This window comes from Alosa pseudoharengus, unplaced genomic scaffold (genome assembly GCF_046254945.1).
Source record: "Alosa pseudoharengus isolate Yale_2024_CS ecotype anadromous, Long Island Sound unplaced genomic scaffold, YU_APseudo_1.1 YU_APseudo_1.1_scf_2, whole genome shotgun sequence".
Lineage (NCBI taxonomy): Eukaryota > Metazoa > Chordata > Actinopteri > Clupeiformes > Clupeidae > Alosa > Alosa pseudoharengus.
This window is the reverse complement of record NW_027468663.1, coordinates 4,891,579-4,903,125: the sequence shown is the minus strand read 5'-3', so window position 1 is coordinate 4,903,125 and position 11,547 is coordinate 4,891,579. Positions and strand designations below refer to the sequence as shown.

The 11,547-nt window shown below is 41.9% G+C and overlaps 2 protein-coding genes and 1 long non-coding RNA gene across 3 annotated transcripts; 1 reads left to right on the top strand and 2 right to left on the bottom strand.

The window, feature by feature from the left end:
* The first annotated feature begins 1,273 nt into the window (after positions 1-1,273).
* Positions 1,274-1,680, top strand: LOC143134980 (uncharacterized). Its single transcript, XR_012988749.1, has 3 exons — positions 1,274-1,372; positions 1,459-1,482; positions 1,591-1,680. It is a non-coding gene; the product is annotated as an uncharacterized LOC143134980 (long non-coding RNA).
* On the bottom strand, positions 1,362-4,347 carry LOC143134979 (methionine-R-sulfoxide reductase B2, mitochondrial-like). Its single transcript, XM_076295710.1, has 5 exons — positions 4,235-4,347; positions 3,677-3,783; positions 3,274-3,350; positions 2,871-3,018; positions 1,362-2,676 (listed from the first exon to the last, which is right to left on the bottom strand). Exons 1-5 carry the CDS (start codon positions 4,341-4,343, stop codon positions 2,569-2,571), a joined length of 549 nt encoding a protein of 182 aa, XP_076151825.1. The 5' UTR covers positions 4,344-4,347; the 3' UTR covers positions 1,362-2,568.
* Positions 4,348-5,390: 1,043 nt separating this feature from the next.
* On the bottom strand, positions 5,391-11,547 carry dnajc1 (DnaJ (Hsp40) homolog, subfamily C, member 1). Its single transcript, XM_076293450.1, has 11 exons — positions 11,241-11,547; positions 10,296-10,397; positions 9,755-9,801; positions 9,109-9,274; positions 8,406-8,503; positions 8,110-8,294; positions 7,573-7,739; positions 7,358-7,477; positions 6,953-7,001; positions 6,365-6,834; positions 5,391-5,794 (listed from the first exon to the last, which is right to left on the bottom strand). Exons 1-11 carry the CDS (start codon positions 11,391-11,393, stop codon positions 5,726-5,728), a joined length of 1,626 nt encoding a protein of 541 aa, XP_076149565.1. The 5' UTR covers positions 11,394-11,547; the 3' UTR covers positions 5,391-5,725.

Sequence of the window (11,547 nt, the reverse complement as noted above, 5' to 3'; positions counted from 1 at the left end):
TAGGCCATCCAAGTGATGTAAAAGAAAACATGATTAATCAGACCAGGCCCCCTTCTTGCATTGTCCTGTGGTCCAGTTCTGTTGCTCATATGCCCATCGTTGGGGCTTTCGCCAGTGGACATGGGTCAGCATGGACACCCTGACTGGGCTGCCGCTTCATAGTCCGCAAAAAAACAGCAATGCACTGTATTCTGACACCTTTCTATCAGAACCAGCATTCACTTTATCAGCAAATTCAGCTATAGTTTTGTCTGTTAGACCACATGGGCCAGCCTTTGCTGGGGCCAGCCTGCATCAATGAGCCTTGGTCCCCCATGACCCTATCACATCAAGAGTTGCCGATTTGGAGATACTCTGACCCAGTCGTCTAACCATCACAATTTGGCCCTTGTCAAAGTCGCTCAAATTCTTACACCTTCCCACTTTCCCTGCTTCTAACACATCAACTTTGAGGACAATATTTTCAATTGCTGCCAAATCACCCACTCACTGATGCATGCCCTGTTAATGAGATAATCAGTGTCATTCACTTCACCTGTCAGTGGTCATAATGTTATGACTGATGGTGTATATTCCAGAGGTCTCAAAATCCTCTCAAAATAGGCTTTGCTAATTTATAGGGTAAATCTGTAGATGAGAAAAGGACACCCCACAATCATTTGTTGGCCAGCATTAAGAGATTTGTACAAAAAAAAAGGGTCTGTAAAAAAAACTGCTCGTGAACAGGTTTGGTTTACTGAGTTAACTGACCCAAACAAACTCAGACAATTAACAAAACCTGCTTTCTGCTTTCTGGGATAGGCTTTGATTGTATTCCCAAGGTGTTTACTGAGTTGGTTCTTGTACGAGAAGTAGTTCCAAGGTGGTTCTTGTTCCTGTCAGCTAACAACTTGCCTGTTCCAGACTGTTTTGGGGTGGTTCCTGCTCCTGATGTCCTTTCTGTCCCAAGGTGGTTCCTAACCTGCACCTGAGTTGGTTCCTGATCCAGAGCCGGCCGATGCCTTTCTGAATCTGTTCTAATTGTGCCCCAAAAGTGCTCTTGCTTTCTGGTTGCTTTAGACCCTCTCCATTCTCCATCAATCATTGGAATAATTTTTGTCAGTTCATTGCTTAATCTTTGTAAGCTTTTGTCAGTTCATTGCTTAATTTCCCCCTAGTTCTGTGATGCGTGCCTTCTTCTGTTTCGCTCACTGTGCCTTGTTCCTGTTTTTTTTTGTTGCTAATGGTAACAGTGGCCAGAGCCTACAAATGCCACAAATGCCATAAAGGCAAATGCTACAAGCCTGGAGAACTTCAACCGAACACATCTAACAAGTATTCGCTCCAGTATCAGGAAACACTAGGTACTTCTTTGAGGTATTGATACATATTGGTAAGATGCATTAATTTTTTTAAATGATTCTGATGTACTTGATAACAAAGAAAATGAAATAATGTAGTTTTCTGTTTTTAATACAGCTAATATGGAAGTGGAGTGGCCCGGTAAGGATGCATTATCGTGGGGGATTTTCTCAGCACTAGCTAAAATATTTCCAAAATGTTAGTAGGCTGCTGTTGCATCTCTCAACATCATATCAAATTATCTTCTAGGGTTTGTTGGACCATGGTTTCGTTACTTCCTCTTCTCTATCTTTCTTCTTGATTTGCTGTTGATCTATCTGAACACCTACCTGTATAGGGATCTGAGAGAACGATCAAGGGCATATATGACATACATGAGATCTACAGTTGTGACAAACATCAAGTCTCAGGAGGAGTCTGAGGATATTTATGAAGATGCTGAAGATGCATTTTGAAAATGTTCTGCTTAATAAATCCGACAAAGCAAAATGACTGCAGGTATTAATTTGCTTAAAGAGCAAAAAATGATTTGCAGTAAACATCGCTTGACTCTTGTCAGAGTCCTGAGGTTACAATTTTTAAGAAATGTTATCTGCATGGAATATTGCACTATATAGGAACTAGAATATCAATTGCTTCATGCAATCTCACGTCCTATGGAAACACACTGATATGTGTTCAATAAATTACATTTGAACTTGTGTCTTAGGATTGCATATTATAAATTGCAGTCTTTGATCATCACGTGGACCTCTGTAGTGTGCCCTCACCACAGCCACCACACCTTGACTGTGGGTGACTTCTTGGGTGGGTCTGTATTATACATGCATTTAATGCAAGACTCAAGCATTATACCCTATCTACCCATTTAATTCTAAACCTTGATGTAAGGATTTTATTGTCTTGATTAGAAAAATGGAAGACAAGTTCAATATTTGGGGTATGTCTGAAATGACGTCTAAATTGTGATGTGAATAAGCACAAATGCAACATGTTAAAGTATTTTTGGTTTTATAGGTTTGGTGAAGGAATTCTCACTGGTCAATCCATCCACTGCATTGGCACATGGTATCACTATTTTCTACTTTCAGTTGGTGACCTTTGCAATGAACCACATACATAGTCTACATCATGTAAAGTTAATTTGTCTGACTGCCCTGTCAGTCACACCTTATTTCAGGAAATCCTGTAGTCTAGAACATGACGTTCCTGTGTCAGTAAGAGCTCTTATTTTTGTACACTTGGTTTGAAGCTGAGAGCGATGCTGTTGATACAGAAGCGCTGACCCCCGGGCTCTGGACCGTCCTCGAACACATGACCCAGATGAGCATCACACTGTCAGAGTGCACAGGGACAATACACAACTGAATTATAGAGGCAATTTAAACTCATTTTGTCAAATACCAATGAGATAATATAAAAATACATCAAATAGCCATGATATAATTCCAGCTCCATGATCAGTATCATCAAGATATTAGCATTTCGCCATTAGACATATACATCTCATATGAATTTTGGATATTTACCTGCTTACAAATAACTTCGGTTGCTGTGCTACCCAGTGAGTTATCAGCGCGTCGCAGGATGTTGGCATGACTTTCATCCTGCTCCCATGTTCCATGGGCCTCAGTAAAAGACGGCCACCCAGTCCCCGAATCAAATTTAGACACAGAGCTGGAGAGCGTACAGTACAGAGGGACACATTCATCAGTCAAACTAAGGCTCACTGTTAGTTACATCAGTGTGGGACACATTCATCAGTCAAACTAAGGCTCGCTGTTAGTTACATCAGTGTGAAGGTATGATTCAGAATGAAGAGAATTCAATGAATTTTTAGTCCCAGTTACATTTTCAGTGCATAGAAATCTTTACATTATGACAGAACTCATTATGACAGGACTCATTTCCATTCAGCACAGTATGTATTACCTAAAAAGAGGAGTGTCACAGCACACACAGTGGTACATGCCCTCTTCCGAGTGATTTAAGTAGACACCAGTGAAAGGCTAGAGAAGGAAAGTAAAATGCAAAGTGAGAGCTCATTATTTAAGTGACCATGAAGATACCGGACTTCTGCTTCTCAACAGATGGTAGGTTATTTTAGAGTTGAAACAAGCACCACACCTCTCCTCCAACTTCTCTCTACTCAAAAAAAGAATAATTGTCTTGTGTCTATAGAGACATGTATAATTGCCAATTTTTACTGCAACTCAACTTCAATTCATAGTTACAATAGCATGTGTATACTCAATGTCATTCATATTGGCCTTGTTGCCATCTAAAGCTACTTACATGGCATTACAAGTGAGCTGTCACCACCCTATGTACTCACCTCTTCTGTACGCCTCTCTCTTGTGACTGTGTACTGTTCTGGGGTCAGTTTCTTCTTCCAGTCTGTGTTCGCCCATGACTGATCGTAACGTGTTAGCGACCTCAGCCCTGGGGGCATTAAACCACAGTGTTGGCACCAGGTGAGTGGCGCGGCTCACCTCATTATTATACATTGGCTATATTATAAGGATTATTTTGGCACTTCTTTGATTTGTTTCTCCTTTTGTACTTTGATATTGACATTTACCAAACCCAGCTATTCAACTGAACACACATTTGCACTTTGGTTCCCCTGAAATCAGCTTTTTCACGAGGTTTTCATGCTTAAATACATCTGATTTGTTTTTCTCTTTTTTTGAGTGCACTGTGGATTTTCATTGGCTGGCACTGAATAAATATAGTTGGATTTTATTTGACAGAAGCCAAAATTTTGATGCAAAATTAAGGAAAATGAAGCAATGTACCCATCAAAACCATACATTTGCATTACGAGAGCTTTACGAACACAATACTCACTTCTACGAACACTTTCACTCAGAAAAAGCAGAATGTCTCTCACCAGAGGATGTGCCCAGTGGTCTTATCAACACTAAACTTCTCTGGGGCAGAGTGGACTTTATAGACACTTCACCAAGCAGCTGACAGAAGCGACTGACCATCCGAGCCATTTTGTGATGGACTCCTCAGCATAGGTTAGAACGCAGTTGTTGGTAGTCAAAAGTGTGTGGATGCAGTCTGCGTTTCTGCTTGCTACTTCTCCGCTGATGAATTGGTTTGCAATAAAGAGGAGGTCAAAGTGTGCTACTGATAAGAGTTCGGAGGATATGTAGGTCAAGATCATCGATGAATAGAGAACAGAGACTTGTGAAAATAGGCGGTTTATTGGTCAGAGGAAGCATTCCAATATTCAGAGAAGTCATGGAGCTGGACTCCAATTCTTTTTGCTTCAGAGCTATGGATTCTTTCACAGCTGTATGATTTGAGATGATTTTTTTCATCAAGTGATATAGAATGAAGCTAAGCGAACACAGATTGTACATGTGTGTTCTCGGTGTGATGTAGGCCTCGTCTCATTGCCAGTGGGCTTGGCAGAGCTGTGACTGACCACACAATCTGGTGTTGATCCAGCTCTCATGAGCATATATGCCAAACATGGCCAGAAGTGACACTATAGTGACTGGTGAAAAGCATACCAATACTTTTGAAGTATCCAAGTCAATCATAGTATTTTTTTTGTGCCCAGAATAAATACAAACAAATACTGGCAGTGGTCACATACAGTCACAAATGCACACTGGCAGAGCAAATACTGGGTCTGCATATTCTATCCACAGAAATGTAGGCTTACGGTCCATTGCATCCCACCCAGGAGCAATGTCTGGTATTGCCATTCCTTTACACAAGGCTGTCTCATTTATAATGAGCTTACAAATGTAACCAGAGGAGGGGTGTCCCTCTATCTTCAGGAATCTTCACCTTCCACCCTTCTAACACTTGTGCACTTACTGGGCCCTTTTCCTTTCTACTTCCTTCAGTTTTGTCAGATCGAGTAGACTTGATACTGTGTATTTACTCCAAATAGGTCTCCCAACTCACTGTTGCTTGGTTGTCATTCCTTTGTTATCCACAGTTGTAAGTCACTGTGGATAACAAAGCTAAACGCTGGTATATGGAAATAATGATCAAAAAAACACACTCCATAATGCCTCTGAAAAGTTATTTGATTCATGGATTTATAAAAAACACCTTAAACAATGTTGACAGCTTCCCACTGAAAACAGAAAAACTATGAAGCAAAAAGGGGACAAGGCAAAGGATGAAATGCAAAATGAAAAATAAATAAAAACATTTTCAGCATATATTGCAACAGATGGTTTCACAAAGGAGATGTGAAATTCTCCTGAAGTATAATGCTAAGGCTTCCATATCGAGTAGAATCTTGGGAATTGTAGATGTCTGGTAACTGGGTTCTCTTTCAGTGTGGAGCTTAAGGCACATGACAGACAGGTGAGAGGTAAAGTGAAAACCCAAGATGGCTGCCGGAGGAGAGTCAGCTCTTCGCTTGCTTCCGTTTCTGTATGAGTTCAGCCAGCAACTTATAACGAATCATACACTCCTCCTAGAAAAATAAATGGAAAGACACTTTGGTTAGGTTACAAGGGATTGAAACCAAATGGATGAAATACGATCAAACAATCAATCAATCAATCATTATTGATTTTCAAAGTCTAGAAATACTAGCATTCCTTCATAAAAAATGCCACTGTGTACTATATAAAAATAACACAAAAAACATTCTTGCTTATACTGCTATTATTGTTATTTATATTATCAAGTTATTTATATGACGGCTCTTTCAGTTGCTTATTTCCATGCTCTGACTGTGGTGGTGTTTGTCAGCTCACTCTACTGGTCACCACTACTGGCAGCCGTGGCCTACTGGTTAGCACTTCAGACTTGTAACCGGAGGGTTGCCGGTTCGAACCCCGACCAGTAGGCACGGCTGAAGTGCCCTTGACCCCTGCACCTAACCCCTCACTGCTCCCCGAGCGCCGCTGTTGTTGCAGGCAGCTAACTGCGCCGGGATTAGTGTGTGCTTCACCTCACTGTGTGTTCACTGTGTGTTGAGATAAATGCAGAGACCAAATTTCCCTCATGGGATCAAAAGAGTATATATACTTATACCAACCTTGCTCTTTCCGGGCACCACTTTAGCGATCCTGTCCCAGCGTTCCGTGGTGCCGCGTGGGTACTGCTGCAGCGCCAGCTCTAGAAGCTTCTGCTGGTTCTGTGTCCACAAATCCTCTGCAGGGGCAGTGCTAGCTTTCTCCTTCTGCGGTGCTGGCGCTTGCACCCGCCTGTCCTCGTCACTGTCCTCTTCCACGGCGTCAGGATCAAAGTCCCTCTGGCGACGGCTCCGGCTGGGCTTGTCCTCCCCAGCGCCACTCGCGCTCCCTGCCCCCGCGCCGGCCGCTGCCCTCTTCGCCCTCCTCCTCAGGCCCTTCGCCTCCGTCTCCTCGCCGTCGTCTGGTTCCGCTGGCTGCTCCTGGGCTAGTGGCAGCTCCTCACGCTGGGTCATCAGGTTGTCCGGCACCGCCCCTGCTTTGGACACTTTACCCCCTACAGAGGCACCCTTCAGATCGGAGAGCTTCACCAGCCCTGCACGGACAGATCACAGAGTCAGAAATCAAGGACAAGGAGAGTGGCCCAGCTCTTAACTGGTGAGATTCAAAGCATTCTCACATACTGTACCAGTATGGCTTTTCAATGATCTTACCGGGTGTGATGGTGATATTGTCTTTGGCTTGTTTGACCTTTGCAGTTACCTATCAATGATGATAGTTTGATTCAGTTGCATTTATGGCATGAACATAAACATGATACTTGGTTCTGTACTACACAACCGCATCAATCATCTGGGGTTAAATATTAAATATGTGCTGTCTGAAGGTTAAATTAGGTTAAATATGCCCGGCATGAAGTCATAGACAGACACAGACTCTCTCTCACACTCACACACACACACACACACACACACACACACACACACACACACACAACTGACTCCTGAGCAGTGTTATTTTACATTAATGTTGCACCATTTACAACACAGCCTCTCACTAATGATTCACCACTAGTAACACACTATATGCGTTTTGAATGAAGCCGCACAAATACACACCTCTGACACGGACCTGCCCAATTCGTGGGCAATCTTCTCCCACCGTCCCGGAGTGCCCCCTGGAAACTTCACCATGCACCTGCTGAGCTGGCTGAGCTCCTCCTCTGTCCACTCGGGGACCTGTAGCAAAGAATCAACAGCACGGATGGTTATGTAGGTCCTCTGCAGCATTCAGTAGGCGGGAAATATGTGCATTGTGAGAAAGAGGTACATACTTTCTTTTTCTGAGATTTTTTTTCTTCTAGCCAGTCATCCATCTGGTCCTCGATGTCTTCAATGGACGCTGCCTGGTCGTACGGAGCTGCATAGTTTGTATCGAAGGCGCTGGGCTCATAGACAGGGAACTCTATCTTTGGCTTCTTTACTTTAGGACGCTTTTCCTCTGCAAAAAGTAAATAAAAAAATATGTGCATGGATGAAACAATGGACACAATGGATAAAAAGTCAGGGATGGTCATTACATCTCTAAATTCTGGGTTTAGATTTGTGGTAGAATTGTACAATGCAATACAATTATTTGCTAACAATGTATTTAAATTGGTTGTATTCAAATATAAGAAATGCATGTGTAAAGATTTATCCACATTTTAAGGTATCTACAGCTGAAGTATTTCCAATAACAATGGCTTACAGCAGCTTTTAAGACATCCCATATCGATTCCTTTCTGGTGTGTCAATAATTGTATGTAAATCGAATCATCCTCTCATAACAATTCCCAAAATATGCTCCTTAAAGGGAGTAGGTGGCTCACTTTGTTGTGCCTCCTGTGCAGCCAAGGCCTCAGCTTCCTCCTTCTCTTTGACCTTCATTGCTTGATAGTCTTCATAGTACTGCTTCACCTCCTGAATGACCTGAGGGAGGGACTTCACGGAGAAGTACAGCCAGATGCTCAGTTTGAGCGGCAGGATGTCATGCCACTGGGGTTTGTCATAGGACCTGATTAATTCAGAAGATGGGATGGAATATAGCTCAGTGTTCACTGGTAATTCGATGACAACAAGCTGGGTGATCTCTATTAAAACGTATCCATAAACAATGACTTCTTACCGCTCATTCTTCTCCTGGTTGACACCCTTCCCATCCTCCGTGCCCTTGCTACTCATCTTTTTCTTTTTCTCTTTCTTCTTTTTACTCAGAAGTTCATCCTGCACAAAAAGATGAGGAAAGTGAAGCAAAAATGCATTACCGAACTAACCTAACTAAACATTAGGACTAGAGCCATTTGGATGGATGGACTAATCTTAAAGGTTGTATCAGCGATAGCGGGGATACGTCACTTCTGTTGATGTTCAAACAAAACAGAGAGCTAGCTCGCTACTCCCTCCCCCTCCTTCCCATGCAATTAAAACTCTCCTAAACGCGCATCTTGTTGGTTATTGGTTGAAACACTTTATTTTTTTCCTTTGAGTGGTTGCCAACCCTTGTTGATCTCGGAGCCTAGGCTGCTTACAGAGACACATTTTTTTGACGGCCTGCTTATGGGGCAGGCAGCTAGCGGATCGTTAGGAAAGATTAGATGAATGTGATTATTTATGTTTGGGCCTGAAATCGCTGATACAACCTTTAATATAACTTAGCTTCTACAGCTCTCTCAGTATAGGCATCATCATCAATTCAAGTCAAGTGAAGTACTTAACGTTGTTATTTCATGAGTATCATGAATTACTATACACAATAATGTGCTTTAACAATATAGAACTACAAATCAAGGGGCAACAATGTCTATTACAAAATCATGTGAGCTACTCACCAGCTGCTTCTCCAGATAAATAGACCATATGACTGCGTAGTGACCGACAGTCAAGATCAGGAAGAGGAGGAAGCCTAGCTCTGCATTGCTCATCTTCCTCACCCGCCGGTAGTAGAACACTGGCTGTCTCCAATCAGGGAGTCCATTGACCAGAATGTCATTGTACCTGTGGATGGAAATCGCGAGAGACTCAGTAGTTTGTTTTTTGAACCCTTGTGACCACAGAGAGAAGTGTAAAAGGCAAACAAAAGACATGATGCATTTGTGCTGACTGCTTAACCAACTGTACATTTCAGTCTATACCGTTTGCTCAACAGCCACATCCAACCACTTAATAGCTTGTTAGCAATCACTGTCTAACACTAGTAAACAGACACTGAGTGGTGAAACAGCAAGCATGCCATAGAAAAAACCGTACAAAACGTACAGTAGATTGTTTACTACCAATAGCTCTAGCTGCCAACCTGCCTTGTTTGTCAGTAGTAGCATCTTACTTAAATATTGTATGAAATACTCAATTACTACCATCAATCATCCCAAGTCATAGGAAGTAGGCTACTTTTTGCCGTAAAGTAAAGTAAAGGCTGAGAAAGTTTAGGAGTGTCTTGTGGACTACATGAGGTAAAAATAGAAAGCAGCAACTCACGTTTGTCTCCTTTCTTCATCCTTCAAGACCTCATAAATTGCCACAAGCTGAAAAAGAATTACCACAAGACGATTAAGATTTAGTCTCAGCATTCTCCCAACAGCCACACACCACACAAGCATCTTACTGTAACAACAGAATGTCTTCACAGATGTTTACACTAGGGGGCTATAGTACTGTAAACCTGAAATAACACTAACACAATGAAAAGGGTCTAAGTCTTTTTTAAAGATGTTATAATAACAATAATAATAATAATAATAATAAACTTTATTTGTATAACACCTTTAATACACAGAATGCAGCTCAAAGATCAGCAGCAACAGATCAGAAATATATCAGAGATACTATATATACAAATGACAATAACTATAACTATATATAACAAATGCCAAATGCTTAGGTCCTGTTGATGTGGATTTTAAGCGGTCAGCCTTAGTATTTGTTGTGATTATGAATTTATACAGACGTAAGACGTAACCTTAACCCTTAAATGTTGCATACAAGACAGATGGCGGTCATTTCAGACTGCAGGGCTTACCTGCCTGAACTGCGTTTCTGCATTTTCATCTTTGTTCTTGTCTGGATGCAGGGTGAGGGAAAGCCTTCGATAGGCCTTCCTAATGTCTGCGGACGAAGCATCCTTGATGGGGAGCAAAGAGAGAGAATGCGTGACACACATAGGGGAGGGGAGTGTTGGTTGCAAATGGAGTATGGGTGAGTGTCCAGGACAGCTCTTCTCCTGTGCCACATCACTAGTGCCACCTAGTGTATTTTATAGCTTTAGTAGCTAGTATGTGTAAATAACATTTCAAAATTAATTTGAAAGAAATGGTCCTAAAAAAATTAGAGTGTCGGTCGAAAGAAGCATGATAATTCATCAGAATGGGCACTAGGCAAAGTGTATGGGATCAGCTATTTCAAAGGATTGAAATGCTTGCTAGATTCTTTTTGCATCAAAATAGGGTCGGCTGATCTTATATTTTGTAGGACCTATGCCGGTAAAGGCTCCTTCTGTGTGAACTTTCCACAGGAACAGAGTTTGTAAACAACTTTTAATTTTTCTCAAGTACGCTTGACATATTTCTGTAGCGTGGACTTTTCAGCCCAGTAAAGACACGTAGTTGCCACATATGTTAGCCTACATCTGTTCTGTCATGGCACACTCAAGTGACCAGTCAATCGAATACCGACTGGTTGGCTTAACAGGCCACAGCCATATCGTGTCTCAGCCAGGGCATACCACAACAATACATGACTAGAATCTAAGATCTAATGGAGGTGATTAAAACGGCATTAAAACAACACGACTGTAGATGAAGCATAGCACATAGTACTCAAAAGCCCTGAGACGACGAAAATAGCTTTCTGTTTAGCATAGGATTATGAAAGCATAGTGCATAGGCTACCATTACGGTTTAGGTCTATGATACGCGAACATTCTACAACAATGTAACAATTTAACAATATGAGCTCTGCACCTTACCTGATCCACAGACAAGAATTCATAGAATGATTGCGGTATTTCTTCAACGAGATCGAACAGCTCCAGGTCTGCATCCCATGCAAGTGTGGGGATTGGTTTCTCGATAGAAAGGCAGAGAAGTAAAGCACACATGGAGACCCATGATGAGGTCATTCTTAAAGGTTTCCCTTTTAATTCTAAAAAAAAACTATGGCACTCTAGAAGCCTCAAAAACAACTGATATATCAGATTCTTCTGTTGGGCCTACAAGTCAAGGCATACTCTCTTTTCCTCCTGTATTCGAACGTGGCTACCACTTCCCCATTGC